Source organism: Leucoraja erinacea, chromosome 4, assembly GCF_028641065.1.
Source record: "Leucoraja erinacea ecotype New England chromosome 4, Leri_hhj_1, whole genome shotgun sequence".
Lineage (NCBI taxonomy): Eukaryota > Metazoa > Chordata > Chondrichthyes > Rajiformes > Rajidae > Leucoraja > Leucoraja erinaceus.
Window position 1 is genome coordinate 101,959,115 of NC_073380.1, and position 21,646 is coordinate 101,980,760.

Sequence of the window (21,646 nt, forward strand, 5' to 3'; positions counted from 1 at the left end):
GGCCAGGCACCAATTGTGGAGAGAGAAACACAAGTAATGTTTCTGGTAGCTGACCTTTTGTCAGAACTGTAATATGTTGAACAGGTTGTGGACCTGTGAACAGGTTGATCAATTTAATATATTCTTTTTTTTTTATTTAGGGAGCCAGGAGGAGCAGCACAAATTTGATTTTATGGTCAATGCCACAATGATGGGCAGAATAGTTTGGGGAAAATATATATTTGAAAGGCAGAAAGGAGGAAATGTTACATCAGGCACTGATTATATCCTATGAGAGGCCAAAACTCAGACAAAAAATATTAAATTAAAAAAAGGTATGGAATTTGATTTATCAATACGATGGTATGATGGACAGTTTAACAATGGCGAACATTACACACATGGATACACGTATGCTGCCTTGAATTTTGAGAAGTTAAATTACCCTAAAGGGCCTGTCCCACTTATGCGATTTTTTGGGTGACTAGCCGGCACCCGTCATAGTCACAGCAGGTTGCCAAAAATGTTCAGCATGTTGAAAATCCAGCGGCGACCAGAAAAAGGTATGACTCTTTGGGCGACTACCCACCACCAAACAGGCGTCACCCCGTGACATGCCGGCAAGTCGCCAAAAAAATTGCATAAGTGGGACAGGCCCTTAATACTCCTAATGTCAATTTCAACTTTCCACTATTTTGGTGTGGGTAAAAAAAAATAGATTTCTTTCATAAATAACTATAATTTTAAAATCATGCCTCTTGTATTGGATTTCCCCAGGAAAATAAAAAATTCATCCATCTTAGCATACACCGTACTGACCTGGAAAATCCCTCTGCATACGATAGAGGAATTACAAACCATGATTATGTAAACTGCCTCAAAATTAAATCGGAGAAGATACGTTAACACCGTTTCTCTTTCCACAACTGGTGCCTGACCAGTCGAGAATTATTGTATTTTAATTCACATCATGCATCTCTACCTGTCAAGTGTACAATGTACTCCGAACTTCATTAATTCACAATTTTTTGTTTAATGATATAAATAAAAATTCATGCAAATGTACAGCAGGCAAAATAACACCTGCAGAATAAAGGAAGTTATTATGTTAGGCTTGCAATATTTTGTTAAAAATGTTATTAATTTTACAGATTTGAAATAATAACTGGTCCAGGGAAAGGAAACAAGGCTGATAAAATAGCAGTAGCACAGTAGCTCGATATCTGGAAGCAGGGCATGATTAAATGAATATAGAATCTTTAAGCACCACCTGTTATGTAAAAACTTAGAGCAGCCATTTAAATCTGAAATTACTGAACTCTATCTCAGGCCAGAAGATTGTAAAATGCTGAAACTAGACTTACAAACATTCTTAAGGGGTTGGACAGGCTAATCATGCATCAAGTGAAGATTCAGTGTCACCAATTTAATGGGATTGGAGTACAATGTCCAGGACCCAATCAAGTCTTTTGTTGCAGTGTCTTAAGGATAAAAAAAATGCAAATCCATTGATTGAAATAAAAAGAGAAAATGAGAAATGTCAACTTTTTTCACACAGAGAGTGGTGAATCTACCCACTGAATCCAAGCTCAATCAATTACACGCTCACAGAAGGTTCTGTTGAGGCCTTGCTCATTGGCTATATTTAAGAGGGAGGACAATGTTACTGAGGCCAAACCCGAACGTCTTTGGGGATGTGGGGGTATGGAGTACCCGAAAGAAGGCCACTCATCACAGGTAAAGGGTATACTGAGTTGACAGCACTCGAGGTCAGCCGAAAATGTTAAAAATTGAATGGCGGTACGGCTTTACGAAGGGCACAAAATATAAATACCTCAAACTGCACCTAATTTCTAGCTAGTTTTTAAATGTTTCTTATTATGGGCACCTTTGTATAGCAATGTCACAAAATTTTGGGATTTAAAAAATCAAGTCTGCAATTTATCCCATCAGATAAAGCATAAAAATAAGTTTAATTGACACCTAATTCACTTTAAATCTGGTAATAAAAAGCGAATCAATGAAATTAGCATCTCAAGTGATTTTCTATGAAGGTCAACAACACAGCTGTGGGATCATGGACAGTACAAAAGTTAGTACCCTTAAAATTAAGAGAACTGAATGAAATTTTCCTGATAGATTGAACCATTCTGAAACAAAAAAAAAATAATCTTACTTGGATGACATGAAATTAAAATAAAATTAGATGTTAAATGAAAAATGTCAATTTAAGTTTATTCAAACATTTAGTTTTCTTAATAGACTACAGCATTAAATAGCCTAAGTGTCCAAATACCACAAATAATTCACAATAAAACATGTTTTTAAATCTCATTTACATCACGCTAGGCCAAATGGAAGGAATTTATGTTTTCAATTGCTGTAAATTGTCTATTTTAAATCGGCTTCCACACAATCTGTGAACGCGGGTTTAGAACGTTTGCGCTGGAGGTGCCAAACCCAGAAAAATACTTTGGATATGTGAGCCCAAAATGAGCTACTCGTTATAAAAACGGATATACAGGGTTCTTAAAGCCCCTTTTATCACAGGTAAAGGTACAAACCTTTAATTGTTTGCTTTAGCACTCGAGGTTCGAGAGTGATTTTTTAAACTAATGTTATTATACAAGGCCAAAAAAACTATAATACCTTTATACGGGGTCTTTCAGGTTTTTGTTTATGATTTACTAGGCTAATTTCGATTGCAAAGCCTATAAAAATCGCGCCCCCTTTAAACCCGCCCCCGCTAAACAACGCCAAAATCGCGCACACGGCCTGGGGCAGATTCTCAAACAACGCTCAGGTAGGTTTTGCAACATACCTACTTTTGTAATTCTGAACTCCAACATCACAATTAGAATAATTGTTTGTCCAGCGATATGCCATCAAGATCACAGCGATACAGTTACAGAATATAGCAAGGCAGCCTAATTATGAATATGTTTTATTGCTCTGAAGTGCTCAGTATGTTGGGTAAAAGCCAAATCATAGCACGAATATCTACTACTATATAATTGAAAGGATTGCCTACCTCTTTACGAACCATACTGCACTCAGACTGGTCCAGAAAGATATTCAGCACTGTGCCCCACAATCCTCCAGAAATGTTTTGACAGCTGGCTGCCAATGCAACACAGCCACTTTCTACCAGTGTTAACGCTGATCCAATACCCAAGCTGCCAAAACGTACCTAGCAAAATACAAACAGAAACTAATACATATAGCATGTATTGAACAATTATTGGTCTCATCATTTGCAAAACACATACATTTCATACCTAATGAATGCCGAAAATGGAGATATATAATATTTGGTGCAAATCTGAATATTGGTTGACATATGCCTGCAAAATAAAAATAAAGTGATTTGCCATTATAAATTGCATATTGTGACCTCAAGATCTTGCAAATTACGTAAAATGTAGGAAAAATGTAAGAATGTGGCCTTTATAAATCAGAGCATTGAGTATAGAAGTTGGGATGTAATGTTAAAATTGTACAAGGCATTGGTGAGGCCAATTCTGGAGTATGGTGTACAATTTTGGTCGCCTAATTATAGGAAGGATGTCAACAAAATAGAGAGAGTACAGAGGAGATTTACTAGAATGTTGCCTGGGTTTCAGCAACTAACTTACATAGAAAGGTTGAACAAGTTAGGGCTTTATTCTTTGGAGCGCAGAAGGTTAAGGGGGGACTTGATAGAGTTTTTAAAATGATGAGAGGGATAGACAGAGTTGACGTGGATAAGCTTTTCCCACTGAGAGTAGGGAAGATTCAAACAAGGGGACATGACTTGAGAATTAAGGGACTGAAGTTTAGGGGTAACATGAGGGGGAACTTCTTTACTCAGAGAGTGGTGGCGGTGTGGAATGAGCTTCCAGTGAAGGTGGTGGAGGCAGGTTCTTTTTTATCATTTAAAAATAAATTGGATAGTTATATGGACGGGAAAGGTATATGGGACTAGGGGAGAATACGTGTTCGGCACGGACTAGAAGGGTCGAGATGGCCTGTTTCCGTGCTGTAATTGTTATATGGTTATAATTTGATCATCTATGTGTGGCGTTGCACATGACAGGCGAGGCTCTCAATGAATATTTCTCCTGTTTTTTTACCATGGAGAAGCAAATAAAGATTCTGCAACTTGGGAAAGTTATTGGCAATGTCTTCTAGTTCAAAGTTGCTGGACGTCCTAAAACATATGATTGTATATAAATCTCCAGGACCTGATCAGGTATATTCAAGGACACTGTGGAAAGCTAAAGAAATTGCAGGAGTCTTGGCTGAGGTGTATGAATTATCATTAGACATGGGTAAGGTACCAGAAAACTGGAGGCTGGCCAATTATGTGCTGCTATTTAAGAAAGGCTGCAAAGAAAAACCTGGGAACTGTGCATCAGTATGAGTAACATTTGCAATAGGAAAATTACTGGAGAAAATTCTAAGAGATAAGATAGACATGCATTTGGAAAGACATGGTTGAAATTGAATATTCAGCATGGTTTTGTACATGGGGGAATAGACTCACAAATTTGATTGTTTTTTGAAGAAGTAACCAAGGAAGTTGCACTATGTAGACGTAGTCAAAAATATGGACTTCAGTAAGGCCTTTGATAAGGTTCCATGTGGTAGGCTGCTCAGGTACATTAGATTGGATAGGTTAGATTAGATAGGATCCAAATTGATGGATGCAAAATTGACTTAATGGTAGGAAAGAGAGAGTGGTGGTGGAAGATTGTTTTTTGGACTGGAGGCCTACGTCTAATGGTGTGCCTCAGGGATCTGTGCTGCATCCACTGCCAATTATCATCTATTTCAATGATTTGAATGGGAATATACAAGGCATGATTAGTAAGTTTACAGATAATATTAAAATAGGTGGTATCGTAGACAGTGAAGATAATTATCATGAATTACAATGGGATCTTGATCAACTAGATAAGTGGGCCAAGGAATGACAGATGAAGTTTAATTCAGATAAATCGGAGATGTTGCATTTTAGGAAGTGAAACCAGGGCAGGACTTTCACATGAACAATTGGGTCTGGGAGGATTATAGAAAAGAAGGATCAAGGATCAAGCTATTTGGAGTATCATGTTCAGTTTTGGTCATAGAAATTAGAAATTAGGTGCAGGAGTAGGCCATTCGGCCCTTCGAGCCTGCACCGCTATACAATCTCATCCAGCTATAGGAAAGATGTCAGTCAGCTGGAAAGAGTGCTGAGAGGATTTACAAGGATGTTGGCAGGATTTGGGCCGAAGGGACAGTTTCCATGCTGTATATCTCCATGATTCAATGCTTGTGCAATGCAATATGCATATTGATCATTTTTTGCAAGCAAATCTCATCAATAGGAATAAGATAATGGACAAATATTTAAGTTTTAGTATGAAAGAAAAATACAGTTTGTGACAAGGGGGAAAACTACCCAGTTTTCTTCAAAATAATAATGGGGTAGAAACATAGACATAGAAATTAGATGCAGGAGTAGGCCATTCACCCTTCGAGCCTGCACCACCATTCAATATGATCATGGCTGATCATCCAACTCAATGAGTTGGATCTCTTCAATGAAGCAGGGTTTTGCAAAGCATTCTCTCAGCATGCAGTGGAATATTACCCCAGTATTCTGTGGTCAGGCCTCTGTTGTATATCAGTATCAATACACGTGAATGTTTAACAGAAAATAACTTTCTTCATAAGGGAGGAAACAAAGTAATTTCTTTGCCAATGCAAGATGAGAAACCAATTTCAGAACTTGATTCCTGAATTGTTTTGATTAGTCAGTAGTAAGAATGACACTTAATCTGTTCTATACAATGGAAGACATTTTTTTTAATTGGATGGGATAGTTGTGGAGTGGCCAGAAGCAGAGAAAAGGGATAATGGGAAGGTATTCAAAGCATTGGAGAATGACAGCTGGCGCCTCAAAAGGATCTACACCAGGCTCGCAGATAATCATCCTACTTATAAATGGCTGAAATGATAGGCTAGAAAGTCATCAATTTTAGTTTCCTGAAGACATAATAAATGTGGCAAGCCGTGTGAATAGATTAATTCAACTGATTGTGTGAATGGACAAAACTGTGGTCTTGTTGGAAAAGAAAAGGCCATCGGCTCTGGAGAAACATGGTGCGTTCTAAATAATGGAAGGCTTGAAGCAGTGGAGTTAAAAAGTGTCTGGGATTCATTCATTCTAGTAGCCAATTAAAAGGCCATGGATAGGATCATGCATTACGGCCTTTAATATCGAGAGGAACAGAAGTTATGCTACCACCACGATATATTTGGCCAACATCCAGAAAACTGTAAGCTGCCCTTGGTAACCTGACCTTAGGAAAAATAGATCGATCTTGAAAAAAATGCGGCATTGATTAAGCAGAATGATACACAGACTTTAAAGATTAAATCACAAGGAGAATCAGTCATATAGTGCGTGAACAGGGAATGGCCTCCTCTCCGTCCCCCCCGCACGATTGTCTCCCGTGGCGGCCGCTTTTCCACTGCGCCTGTCCGCGCCAGCGCTGTGATAACGACCGCCGCCGCCATGTTGTAGAAGTTCAAGGAGCCCAGCAGAGTGCGCTGCATGACTTGAGTTTGTGTTTAGCGACTTCAATCCAGAGCTCGGGGGTGGAATCTGCGCAGCTTGCCGCGAGGAGCAGAGGCATTGTGACGTCATCCAGCTCACTTCAGCACGTTAAATTTAAAAAATATCTCAGATTGGTGACCAATTTTAGTAGAAAATTCGGGAAATAATTAATCAAGTTTTCAGATGAGGCGATTTTTGAGATCATGAGGTAAATCTCTACCAGAATATGTAAACATTTCACCGTTAGCGTTTTCGAGGAGATGTGAATCACATACGAACACACACATACACACAAATAAATACATCACATCCAAGATCAGTTTTATATTATAACAGATTAGCCGATGAACATGTACAAGAAAGATTGCACACCTCAGGATCTCGGTCAACCCACAGGGGAATAAGCCAGGCTAGGTCAAGTCTTGATGGCACATGATCTTCAATGTTATGCTCGTAGACCAAAGACCACATAGATATCCAATCCTACAACAACAAAAAAAAGCATGAAATACCTTCCCTTACTCCAATGCTATTGCTAAAATCAAACCTTAATTCAGATTCTATATTAAGCATAAAGGCATTTGTATGCGTTTTCAAATAAAAATGTTGATATACCACCCACAAGTGGTTAAGAAAGAACTGCAGATGCTGGAATAATTGACGTTGGACAAAAATGCTGGAGAAACTCAGTGTGTGAGGCAGCATCTATGGAGCGAAGGAATAGGTGACGTTTCAGGACTCTTTTAAATCTAGCTGTAAGCATAGCACCTTTTTTCAATGCTCTAATCATATAATCTTTAATATTCCCAGAGGTCTGATATCTCCAAAATGAAGACCTTCCCTGACCCGAGTTGATTTGACCAATGAAGCCTATTCTGACCGGCAAAGCCTTTGGCCTACACATATCCCCCAAATCCTTGGCCTTGCATAGCTGCTGACCCACTCAGATGACCAGGCCCTAACGGGTCAAATTCGCTGACCCGAGCAGAGTACTAGCCCGACCGATTGTGGGCCCCTCACACCAGGAAGATGCAGCTGCGACAAGACCACTGGTCCTGCCCAAGGAACGGCCCAATGCTGAGTCACCGGCGACGGGCCTTGACCTGCAGCACTCGATGCCATGTCCCTCGTTGAGGCCTGATCTACCAGAGAGCCTGACACTACTATCTCGACGCACAGACTGACCCAAGCACATCGTTTATCTAATGGAGCAACCAATTCCACACTCCAGCTCCCGGGCCTGACCAGAAGCACTCATCCCTGGAGGAAGCATGGGAAATGTGCTGGGCTACAAGTACGGCTGAAAGAACGTGGTTTCAACTTACTCCCCTCTCCACACCACACCACACACACACACACTCCCCAACGTACTGCTGGAAAATATACAGGCTATTGAGAACACACTGAATGACCTAAATGCTAGGCCTACTACCTCCCTTAGAGAATTGAGGGACAGTTGTGTGCTGTTTCATAGAGATATGGCTCACTTCTGCCTCACCTGACCATGCCACACAACCAGAAGATTTCTAGCTACACCAGACAGACCTACCAGTATTCTCAGGCAGGTAAAGGGCAGAGGAGTCTGCTTCTTATCTAGCTTTGCATAACACTCAGACGTGGCAGTCCTGGCAAGCTCCTGCTCCCCCGATAGTGGAATATCTTAATGGAGTGAATGCAACAGGAATTCATTTTGGCTCTCCTGACCCTTGTCTGCATCACACGCAAGGTGATGCTAAACTTGCACTCGGGGAACCACACACTGTCACCAACAGCATTGAAACTAAGTATCCTGTGGCCTTGTTGTAATAATCATGGAATTTTGATCAGGCCAACCTCAGGAATGAGTTGCCAAAATACTATCAGCATGTTGTCTGCCCAACCAGAGTTTCAAACACCCTTGTCCATTGCTACACAACCATCAAAAACACATACCACTCCATTTTTAGAATATATCTTGGTAACTTAAATTTTACTGAACCTTAACTGGTACATATGACAATAAACTGACCCAGAAACCTTACATTCGATCGCCAGAGCTTTAGAATCAAGATCCAAATTTATTCTATATAAAATTGTAAACAAAGTCCTTGTAAGCTAGCTTTGCAATTAATATATTACTTTCCATGCCAATGTTCACTAGTTTATTTTTTATTAATAAGAGATGGAAATGGAAACGTACATTAAATCTTTATGTACAAGCTTTTACAGGCAGTATATATTTTATGGAAATCTTTAAAGAACATTGACAAATAAGGCTTTTGCAAATAAAATCACAATGATTTCTCAAAAAAGTGCTCCAAAGTTTCAGGGGACAAAGCAATTCTCCAAACTCTCCAAATTGGAATGACGTTATTTTCATACCATCTATTCCAGATGTATTTTCTTCTGGTGTATTTTGTTCATAGGGTCCAGTTCTAACGATCAAAGAATATTTTCTTCTTTTCATAAAGTACATTATTATTATGCTCTCAATTCAAATATACCACCCACTTATGGACACACTTTGCAGAAATACAGTATATTAATGAAGAATCATCAGATATTTTGGATACATCTCAAAGCAGTTTACATAGAAACATAGAAAATAGGTGCAGGGGTAGGCCATTCAGCCCTTCGATCCTGCACCACCATTCAATATGATAATGGCTGATCATCCAAATTAATATCTTATACCTGCCTTTCGACAAGGTCCCACATAAGAGATTAGTTTACAAACTTAAAGCACAAGGCATTGGGGGTTCAATATTGATGTGGATAGAGAACTGGCTGGCAAACAGGAAGCAAAGAGTAGGAGTAAACGGGTCCTTTTCACAATGGCAGGCAGTGACTAGTGGGGTACCGCAAGGCTCAGTGCTGGGACCCCAGCTATTTACAATATATATTAATGATCTGGATGAGGGAATTGAAGGCAATTTCTCCAAGTTTGCGGATGACACTAAGCTGGGGGGCAGTGTTAGCTGTGAGGAGGATGCTAGGAGACTGCAAGGTGATTTGGATAGGCTGGGTGAGTGGGCAAATGTTTGGCAGATGCAGTATAATGTGGATAAATGTGAGGTTATCCATTTTGGTGTCAAAAACAGGAAAGCAGACTATTATCTCAATGGTGGCCGACTAGGAAAAGGGGAGATGCAGCGAGACCTGGGTGTCATGGTACACCAGTCATTGAAAGTAGGCATGCAGGTGCAGCAGGCAGTGAAGAAAGCGAATGGTATGTTAGCTTTCATAGCAAAAGCATTTGAGTATAGGAGCAGGGAGGTTCTACTGCAGTTGTACAGGGTCTTGGTGAGACCACACCTGGAGTATTGCATACAGTTTTGGTCTCCAAATCTGAGGAAGGACATTATTGCCATAGAGGGAGTGCAGAGAAGGTTCACCAGACTGATTCCTGGGATGTCAGGACTGTCTTATGAAGAAAGGCTGGATAGACTTGGTTTATACTCTCTAGAATTTAGGAGATTGAGAGGGGATCTTATAGAAACTTACAAAATTCTTAAGGGGTTGGACAGGCTAGATGCAGGAAGATTGTTCCCGATGTTGGGGAAGTCCAGGACAAGGGGTCACAGCTTAAGGATCAGGGGGAAATCCTTTAAAACCGAGATGAGAAAATCATTTTTTCACACAGAGAGTGGTGAATCTCTGGAACTCTCTGCCACAGAGGGTAGTTGAGGCCAGTTCATTGGCTATATTTAAGAGGGAGTTAGATGTGGCCCTTGTGGCCAAGGGGATCAGAGGGTATGGAGAGAAGGCAGGTACGGGATACTGAGTTGGATGATCAGCCATGATCATATTGAATGGCGGTGCAGGCTCGAAGGGCCGAATGGCCTACTCCTGCACCTAATTTCTATGTTTCTATGGTCCTAAAAGACTTCCCTCTTATCCTTAAATGGTGTTCCCTTGTGCTGGACTTCCCCAACATTGGGAATAATCATCCTGCATCTAGCCTGTCCAACCCCCTAAGAATTTTGTAAGTTTCTATAAGATCCCCCCTCAATCTTCTAAATTCTAGCGAGTACAAGCCGAGTCTATCCAGTTTTTCTTCATGTGAAAGCTGCCATCCCAGGAATCAGTCTGGTGAACCTTCTCTGTACTCCCTCTATGGCAAGAATGTCTTTCCTCAGATTAGGAGACCAAAACTGTACGCAGTACATAGGATAAACTACTTCAAATTGTAATACTGCTTTCTAAAAATGAGGAGGCATTGACATTTAAATCTATTAAAATCCAGTAAGTAGCAATTTGAGTTGAATGATTAATCTGTGCTTGAGTGCAATATATTGGTCATAGAGCCAGGGGGGTCATCTTATGATCCATTGACATTTTCCGTGATCCTTAAAGCTCATAGGAGCAGGTACAAAAGGCATACGTTGTGAATTGATGGAATTGCCTTCAACCAAGCAATTATTTCCAACCAGCATTGCATTACTACTGCATCACACGATCAGATCTTGGAAGCTAACATTTAAAATATTACAATCTCATACAATCTTGTGCCTCCAATAAAAAGTAGTAATTGATTTATAAAGAATTTGGCTGTAACAATTCAAGAAAGATGAAAATAGGTTAGGTAATCAGCATACGGGTTGTCAAAAAGTATGATGTTATCGAAAAACGTTATCCAACCATGTACTAAAAAGATTATTCTTGCCTCCTGGTGTAATGTAGAGTATTAAAGATAAAACTACTTTTGTAGATTGAGAAAGACAGCAATGGATCAGGGCAGGGCAAAGATGACCTCTTTCGTACCCTTTTCATCTCATGTAATTACATTGGATTATTCTGGCTTTGTTTCATTTAACTCGGGAAAACTCCTGCATTTCCAGCAACGAGTGTTCCTTCTAATCTATTTTGTAGTCTCCAAAGATTTGCAACCTCAAAAATAGCATCAGCTTCCATGAGTATCAATGATGCACGCATAATTGCCCTTTCTATTGATCTTTTAAAAAATATATTCCAAAGCGTGTCTAATTTCTTCAATATACACTGTTCCATTCAGTGATTCAATAAAAGTTTCTGTATTGCAATTCCCTAAGCAAATTTAAATGAGCAACATGCTGCTGAGATGAATGAATGCACTTTGTGAAGCAAAGTAAATTCTGATCTAAAAGGATGAAAATTAGGCCATGCCCATATAGGTCTCTATGGTTAATTCAGTGTTGGGGATGGTGCAGAGTAAATTATCACAGTGGGGGGATCCAAAAGGATAATTCCTGTCTCAGGGATGTGCTGTAATACCCATGTATTCTTGATTCAGCATTTCCTGAATGTTCTTATCACCCCTTCACTGTCTGATTTTGCAAGCCCTAGGTACCATGCACAACAATTTAAACCGGGACCCAAATGTACAGTGAGAATCTGATGTAAATATATTGTCGAAGTCACTGACAAAGCACGTGTATTTCCAGCTATGCTTGCTACTTCTAATCATTTTCAGAATCTCCACAGATTTGCAATATGAGAACCAGCATCAGCCTCCATGCGTATGGAATTGATTCTAGTGAGGCAATTAACAGACTGTGAGACCAAAGCACAGAATGCCAGTCTGAGCCACAGAGGCAAGACATTAAAAACAATGCAGATGGTGAAAATCTGTAATAAAAAACAAAAACTATAAAGTTCAGGCAACATCTGTGGAAAAAGAAGCAAAAACTGAAAATGCAAGAAATACCTAGCATGTCAGACAGCATCTGTGGAAGGAGAAACAGAATGTGTGTGTCAGGTTGAAATGTCCAAAAGGAGGACATGGACCTCAGTGACCATTTTGAGGAAGGAGATTGTGGTAACCACAAAAGGGTCTGCCACTAATGGAATCATAGCAAGGGTCATCCTCAATCACCTCCTCCCTGTGGCCACAAAACTGCTCCCTGAATTGCAGTGCAAACTCTATCAATTGGGCGGCAAAGAAGACATGATCTGCAAGGCATAGCAAAAGCAAAATAAATATAAGGAGCTGAATCAACTTATATAAGGGGCCTCTTTTAACAAAATCCTGTAATTATAACAACTGAGGGATAGCGTAATTTCATATTACGTAATCATATTACGTAATTATATAGCGTACTTTTCATATTTAGCTGCCCTCCGAAATTCATTTTACCGAGATATATTTTGTGGTCAGGAGGCCAGCTGAAGATCGGGGAAGGAAGACAAAAATGCTGGAGAAACTTAGCGGGTGCAGCAGCATCTATGGAGCGAAGGAAATCGGCAACGTTTCAGGCCGAAACCCTTCTTCAGACTAATCGGGGAAGGAGTTGTGTGGGTTGTTTAAGTGCAAGGAAAGATCTTGCACAGCTCTAAAATTAGCCTTATGTGGGAAGATACTTCATACACATTGGTGTAGTTGGCAGAGCTGCAGCCTATTCGTGATCTTTATGCCATTTGTGTGCAATTCGGAGTGCTGGTGTAGGATTCCCAAAAAGTTAATCTGCACGTCGAATAAGTAGTAAAGAAACCAAACTCAATGCTAGCATTTATTTCAAGAGGCCTTGTATACAAAAAAACAGGGATGTAATGTTGAGACTCTATAAGGTGCTGGTAAGGCCACATTTGGAATATTGTCAGCAATTTTGGGCACCATATCTGCTGGCTCTGGAGAGGATCCAGAGGAGGCTTACAAGAATGATCCCATGAAAGAGTAGTTTTCTAGAAACCTATGATGAGCGTTTGTCAGCACTGCGCTGGAAGGTACGAGGGGGGGGGGACCTCATTGAAACATACAGAATAGTGAAAGGCTTGGATAGAGTGGATGTGGAGAGGATGTTTCTACTAGTGGGAGAGCCTAAGACTAGAGGTCATAGCCACAGAATTAAAGTACATTCTTTTTGGAAGGAGAAATTTCTTTAACCGTGCTGTAATTGTTATATGGTTGTTATATGGTTAACCAGAGGGTGGTGAATCTGTGGAATTCTTTGCCACTGAAGGTTGTAGAGTCCAAGTCAGTGGATATTTTTAAGGCAGAGATAAATAGATTCTTGATTCGTAAAGGTGTCAGAGGCTATGTGGAGAAGGCAGGAGAATGGGGTTAGGAGGGAGAGATAGATCAGCCATGATTGAATGGCAGAGTAGACTTGATGGCCATTTCCCCCTCTAACTGCATGTGTTCCCCTGGGTGCTCTGGTTTATTCTCACAGTCACAAGTCGCGCAGTTTGGAAGAGTAATAGACTTGTGTACATTGCCCCTAGTATGTAGGTAATTGGAAACATCTGGGGGAGTTGATAGGAATATGGAGGGAATAAAAACATATGATTCAATGAGGATTAAAGTACATGTATGGTTGATAGCACATACTTGGTGGGCTGAAAAATCCATCCCCATGCTACAAATCTCTATGCTTTGTTTGTATCATGGATGTGGAAATCCATTTGGGGTCATAACAGGAAATGCTGGTTGAAAGTCATAACTAGATTCAATTCAGACAGCCATAAACATCACCTATTCTAGATTAAGTAGATTTTCAATCACAAAAAGCTGAGAAAGCAGTGATATGAGATCTAATTTCCATGCACATTAAAAAACAATGTATTTTACATCTATCACACAATATTATCAATCTGCATTATTCAATATCTTGATGCTTCACTTTAAGATTGGTTACAGTGAATCAGCTGGCAGCCATTGTTCTCGATTTTTTAAAATCTAAATGAATCTCTTAAATTGTAATAATCTTCCAATTTCAAAGCATCTTCTCAGTTTCTTTAGATAGTTATAGATTGATCCTCGTCTGATTGCTCCATGTACCCATGTACATTATTCTTCCATTAATTTCACCCTGGGTCAGTCCCCTGCCCCCCTCTCCGCATTCAGCCAGAATCACAGTACTGTTAATTGTCAGAGTTATAGAGAGATACATCATGGAAACAGGCCATTCAGCCCAACCATGTCAACAAAGCACCATTTTCTTTCTGACAGAAATCCATTTTACTCTTCCCACTTTCCCCATCAACCCCCAGACTCAACCACATACCTGTGCAATTGGGGTAATTTACAGCGCTTGTACATTCGAATGATGTGGTATGAAACCAGAGCACCCAGGGGAAACACACAAATTTAAAGTGAGAATGTGCAAACTTCACACAGACAGCAGAGCTCAGGATTGAACTTGGTCGCTGGAGTTGAGGGGATGCAGCTCCAGAAGCTGTGTCACAAAGTGCTATCTCACACATTTCTTATTATTAAAGTATTAAATATCTTCACATTCTTTGAATAATCTTTCAATTTTCTAACTTCTGCAGCTAAATCCACTATTGTAGTGTCATTTCTTTCTAAAGAATTCTGATACCAGTAACTCAGTTTCTTTATGTGGTATTTTACCTGAAAGCCTCAAACACTAAATTTCTACCTGCACAATTCCTCTCTGCTCTTTTGTGTTTCTTATCGCAATTCTATGTTTCAATTAAGGGAAATGTAAAATCAAATGTCACATGCCCTCTTTCCTTTCATCCTTACTCTTTGGCTTGAAAATTCAATTTCATGACCGACACAATGTGTTTAAAATGTAGAGTAAAAATCCGTGTATGTGAAGATGGCTTTGTCGCATGCAGTGTGCACACTGAAATTTGCTTCCGTGCACGAAGGAGGCAGTATGTGCAACATTAAAGACAGATAGTGTGCAATGCATGAATGTGGCTGAATCTGTCACACTGGTAATAAAGATTTAAACTTAAATGTCAGGGAAACGAGAAAGGAGTTATTAAAAAACGCAAAGTGCGCTTAAAATGTGGATTGCAAGTATGTTGGACACCGCTCATCTCGAGGAAATGCGATTCCTCCTAATGGATAAACCAGACCAATTCATAACGAGCTGGTCTCCATTCGTCGTTTTTTTGGAATCATATGGTGCAACACAATTGTAAAAAATAACTGTTTCAGGACTGGACGAGGGTTGGTCAAGATTATAAATAATGATCTCCTTTTTTTCCCACTATTTTCTCTCTCAACTTTCTTCATTTACTCGTTTTCTTTCTTCACACACTATATATTTCACATCTTTCTATCCTTTACTATCTAACTTCTTTTTCTTATGCTCATCTTTTTTCAATATAACAAAAAAAAGTTGTACATAAAATGTATTATGAAAATATATATTAGGCACTTTGGTGCCATATGACTGTGCTTACTTCTAATAAAATAAAATATTAAAAATAAAATATAAAAAAAACGCAAAGTGAGGAGGTGAGTACTATTCGTTGTGGTAGCTTATTTACAACAGTGTTCCAGGCATAAGAACATCCAATGCACCTTCAGTTTCTGCTCCTGAACTAATTTTGGATCCAACGTGTGTCTCCACTCTCCCATGGACATCATGGCATGTTAGACAAATGTATCTTGTGAGACATTGTGAAATATCTTCAAGTTCAATTGCATTGCATCAATTGAACTCCCCTCCAAGAAATCTGTCAAGTTACACTGATGTGACCTTTCCTTAATGAAGCCACGCTGAGGATCTCTGTGACTATGTCTTTCTAAATGAAGGTTTACACCATACACTAGAAAGGTCTATGGTATTAATTTACCTACCACTTGGGTTAAAATTACAGGACCGTTTTATTTCTTCTTTCTTTTTAAATAAGACCACATTAGAAGTCCTCCAATATTCTGAAGGCATTTCAGAAATGTGTGAGATTTTTTTTAATGCTCTTATATCCCAATTTCTTCCCTTGCTTCTTTAAATAACCAGGGAAATATTTCACCTGGGCCTTGCAATTTATCCACTTCTAAAGATACCAAACATGCTAATATTTTCTCTTTTGCAAGGTTCATCTCATTCAATACTTCACTGAGTTCAAACCAAATTCAGACCCCAAATTCAGGCTTTGCAAAATATTCCAATATGGAAACTTAAATGTTGTGCATCACCTCTGTAAATGAGCTTAACAATTTTGTTTATCCACCTCATTTACCAAAAGTGAGTCTCACCTGTTCTTATGCTCTGCTAACTCTAAAATGTAATTCTCCAGCTATTTAATATATGTGCACACCCACCTAACCAAAGTATTATCTACCTAGCCACATATTTAACTGTTATTTAACTGTTAAGCCACAGATCAATTTCAGTTTTTGGAGGCAATGTGGTCATGTTATTATATTACTATGTGTTTCAGAGATATTGTAATAAATCTATAGTTAAGACTTGGAAAAATACAAAATGCTGGAGGAACTCAGCGAGTCAGTTAGCATCCCTGGAAAACATGCATAGGTGACATTTCAGATCGGAACCCTGATTCAGTCTGAAGAAGGGTCCCGACTCGAAACGTCACCTATTCATGTTCTCCAGGGTTACTGCTGGTGGTATTCCTGACCGCCATTTAGTGCGGTTCCTTGCCAACATCCTTGCAAACCTCAGTTTTGTACTCAAGACTAGCGACGGACAATCTTGCCGACTGCGATACCTAAGAACTGGAGTCCCCCTCGGTTCGGTACTGGCCACCATGCTCTTCAATCTCTATATCAGCGATCTGCCACGCACGACCTCGCGCTAGTATGTATACGGATATGATCTGGCCCTACTGCAGGAGTCGGTCAAATGTGGAGGATGTGCTCTCGGCAGATATGGAACTTGTCGCGGGCTACCTTAAGACCTGGAGACTAAAACTGAGTGTGGCAAAAACCACCACATCAGCCTTTCATCTGAACAACAAGGAAGCTCAATGCCAGCTAACCGTCACCCTCAATGGGTCAACCCTACCCTATAAACCATTTCCTACATACCTCGGGGTGCAACGAGATCGGCAGCTGACCTACAAGCAACACCTTACTAAAGTCTCCGTACTAAAGTCTCGGCACGGAACAACTTCCTGCGTTGCTTGGCTGGATCGTCATGGGGCGACGGGACATCTACTCTCTGAACCAGTGCTCTTGCACTCGTGTACAGCGCCGCTGATTACCTCGCCCCAGCATGGTGCCACGGCACTCATATTGGCAAGCTAGACGCCATCCTCAACGACACCATGTGGATCATCACCGGCTGCCTACATCCTACTCCGACGGATCTTAGAAACATAGAAACATAGAAAGTAGGTGCGAGAGCAGACCACCAGGTCCATCGAGCCCGCACCGCCATTCGCTCATGGCTGAACACTAAACAGACACACTTACCCACAAACAGTAGACACAAGACACAGAACACAAGACACTACCCTCCCCTTTATACCGCTATCACCCCTCTCCACCCCAAGAACCTCGTGATCTCCTGGGGGAGGCAAAAAACCGGATAAAAACCCAGGTCCAATTCGGGAAAAAAATCCGGGAAATTCCTCTCCGACCCCAATCTAGGCGATCGACACTTGTCCAGGAGATCACTCAGGTCTTACTATACTAACCATACCTAGGTCCATATCCCTGCCCTCTCCCCGTAGCCCCTTATCCCCTTGGCAGCTAAAAAACCATCTATTTTAGTCTTAAATATATTTAAAGTTTCTGCTTCCACTGCTCCCTGGGGCAGTGAATTCCATAAATTAACCACCCTCTGGGTGAAGAAGTTCTTCCTCATCTCAGTTTTAAAAGAGCCCCCCCCTTATTCTGCAACTATGTCCCCTAGTTCTAGTTTCCCCGATCATTGGGAACATCCTCGGTGCATCCACCCGATCAAGGCCCCTCACGATCTTATATGTTTCAATGAGATCGCCTCTCATTCTTCTAAACTCCAAAGAGTAGAGTTCCAGCCTACTTAACCTTTCCTCATATGTCAATCCCCTCATTGCAGGAATTAATCTTGTAAACCTTCGCTGCACTGCCTCCAGGGCTAGTACATCCTTTCTTAAGTATGGACCCCAGAACTGTACACAGTATTCCAAATGTGGTCTCACTAATACTGTGTACAGCTGCAGCAAGACCTCCGTGTTTTTATACTCAATCCCCCTAGCAATAAAGGCCAAAACTCCATTGGCCTTCCTGATTGCTTGCTGCACCTGCATACTAACTTTCAGTGATTCATGTACTAATACCCCTAGATCCCTTTGCGTTGCATTACAACGCAGCTCCTCCTCATTTAGAAAATAACTTGCCCTATCATTTTTTTCCCCCAAAGTGAATGACTTCACATTTATTAGTATTAAATTTCATCTGCCAAGTTGTTGCCCACTCACCTAGCTTATCTATATCCTTTTGCAGACTCTTCCTATCCTCCTCATCCCCTACTTTTCCTCCCATTTTTGTATCGTCCGCAAATTTTGATATATTACACTTGGTTCCCTCCTCCAAATCATTTATATAAATTGTGAACAACTGGGGTCCCAGCACCGACCCTTGCGGAACCCCGCTAGTTACCCGTTGCCATCCCGAGTATGAACCATTTATCCCCACTCTCTGCTTCCTATTTGTTAGCCAATCCTCTACCCATGCTAATATATTACCCCCAATCCCATAATTTTTTTATTTTTAGCAATAGTCTCTTATGTGGCACCTTGTCAAAAGCCTTTTGGAAGTCCAAGTATACCACATCCACCGGTTCCCCTTTATCCACCCGGGTTGTTACTTCCTCAAAGAATTCGAGCAGATTCGTTAAACAGGACTTCCCCTTCACAAAACCATGTTGGTTCTGTCCGATGAAGTCATGTTTATCCAAGTGCCCCGTTAGTGTTTCTTTAATAATTGTCTCTAACATTTTACCCACCACCGATGTTAGACTAACCGGTCTATAGTTACCCGCCTTCTGTTTACTTCCTTTTTTAAATATAGGTGTTACATTGGCCATTTTCCAATCCACTGGGACCGTTCCTGCCTCCAGGGAGTTTTGGAAAATTATCACCAATGCATCCACAATCCCCACCGCTATCTCCCTCAAGACCCTTGGATGTAATCCATCAGGCCCAGGGGATTTATCCTCCTTCAGTCTCATTAATTTCCCTAATACCACCTCCTTGGTGATCTTAATAGTATTTAGCTCCTCCATTCCTACCGCCCCCTGTTTATCCAGCGTTGGAATATTTTTTGTGTCTTCTATGGTGAAGACTGATACAAAATACTCGTTTAATGCCTTTGCCATTTCCATGTTCCCCACCAACAACTCTCCAGTCTCACCCTCCAATGGACCAACGTTCACCTTAGCCACCCTTTTTCTTTTTATATAGCTATAAAAACTCTTACTATTAGTTTTTATGTTGTTCGCTAAATTCCTTTCATAGTCTATTTTCCCCGTCTTAATTAATCTCTTAGTTATTTTTTGCTGACCTTTAAATGCTTCCCAATCCTCTACCCTCCCACTATCTCTGGCTACCTTATATGCCCTTGCCTTCAGCCGAATACTATCCTTTATAGTTTTACTGAGCCATGGCTGACTGTTCTTACCCTTACCCCTTTTTGCCGGTGCTTGCAGGTATCGCACCTGCCAAGCTTGGCAAAGAGTACTTCACCCACAGACTGATGTGCAAGGCCCCATCAGACGCCAAACATCCTTTGCACCACCTCGCCCAGGACTCACAGCAACTGGGACCTCAACGCCTGTCATCTTGTCGATCCGTCTCCCGTCACGCAGCGACTCTCTGTGGCTCCGGTTTCAACACACTAGGTAGGAGCTTGGAGAACCAGCTGGGAACAGACTTCGCGACCTCCTCAATTCACTGTTCCACCGAACACCACAGCCCACCTGGCTCGGACCTGCCCTGCAAAGAGTGGGTCGCCCTGAACCAGCTCCGTACAGGGGTCGGCCGATTCAACGCCAACATGCATCACTGGGGGCAGCCTGCGTGTGTGGAGCAAACCAGCAAACAGCGCAGAACGTCATTTTCGACTGCGCTGTCCTCCGCCCCCCTGGTGAAGGGGTAGACCTCACGGCTCTCAACAACAGCACATTGTTCTGGCTACAGCACCTGGAGGGCGTCACATAACCTCTGCTGCCTCAAACGCGAGAAGAAGGATTGCTGCCTGAATCGCTGTGTTACTCCAGCATTTTGTGTCTTTCCTTGGTTAAACCAGCATCTGCTATTCCTTGTTTTACATACAGCACAACTTGTCTGGCCATGATAATGTGCAGCTCACACAGAATTAATAATTAACTGAATCTACACATTGTTCTTAAAATGGAAATTATTTTTTCAAATTTAAACAATTAGATCTTCTCAATGAGGCTCTTATCCCAATGGGGCAAATTGATTAATAAGCCACCCAACAACCTCAATAAGCCATCTTACCACACACGATCACAATTCACATTGAAATGAACTTGCTACGTGCATTATTTAATCAAATATGCATGCCTAAATATGCTTATTAATTGCTTATTTATAAGTTTCATCTAAATTTATCTGATATCTATGATGGGATATAGGGAACAGTGAACCAGATATTCTCTGAAAAGATATTCGACCATGAAGTAGCAAGGAAATGTCAGAAAAAATGTTTACTTGCTCAAAGGTGTTCATCAAACATGTAAATGTACTATTGATGTTCCTACCTTATCTTTGGCCTGCGTTTTCATCTCGTAGGACAGCTGGAGCAAGCAGATAACTGCATTCTTTGTGACACCTTTACCCATGAAAGACACTGCATTTCCTCCCCATTCCACATAAAAGGATGAAATTACCTGATAGATTGACAAAGTCAAAAAGTTCACATGAAATGAAACATCTCAGTAATGCAGCAGTGAAAATATTTACCTTGAGTCTCTATGCCGGGTCAGTCGAAGTTCTGACTTAGTCAATATTGACATGAAATGGGCTGACCACCATTGAAAAAAGGGACTGATGCCTAAATTATCAGCACAGCTGTATTTTCTTTGTATAACATTATTATTATTTTTAATATACCATGCATCAATTTATTATTGTGCATTTTAAAAGTTTTATTTCTAGTTTTGCAAATGTAAATGTTTTATTGCAGTTGTTTCTATCTTCTTAATAACATTTTAACCAATCTCCTTGCTGCAGCTTACTTCTCATTAATATCACCATTTTTTATCTATAGATAAATATGACCAATTCTTAAGGAGTTGGTCTCCTTTCATCGACTTTTTGGAATCATGTGATGCAGCGGTACCGTAAAGACTGCTGATTTCAGTTCATGACGCGGATGGAGCTACATCTCCGAATACAGATTTGAAAAATTCTCTTTTAAGGGGCCTTCTCTTCTATTTCTACTTTCCACTTTCT

General features: G+C 40.6%; 1 protein-coding gene across 1 annotated transcript in view; it reads right to left on the reverse strand.

Moving 5' to 3' along the window:
• Positions 1-21,646, reverse strand: part of rttn (rotatin) — a 221,600-nt gene that overhangs the window by 79,785 nt on the left and 120,169 nt on the right. The window contains exons 29-31 of the mRNA XM_055634871.1: positions 20,953-21,081; positions 6,938-7,048; positions 3,011-3,169 (exon numbers count right to left, since the gene is read on the reverse strand). Of these exons, the coding sequence (XP_055490846.1) occupies positions 3,011-3,169; positions 6,938-7,048; positions 20,953-21,081 (399 nt within the window). The remainder of the gene's footprint in view (positions 1-3,010; positions 3,170-6,937; positions 7,049-20,952; positions 21,082-21,646) is intronic.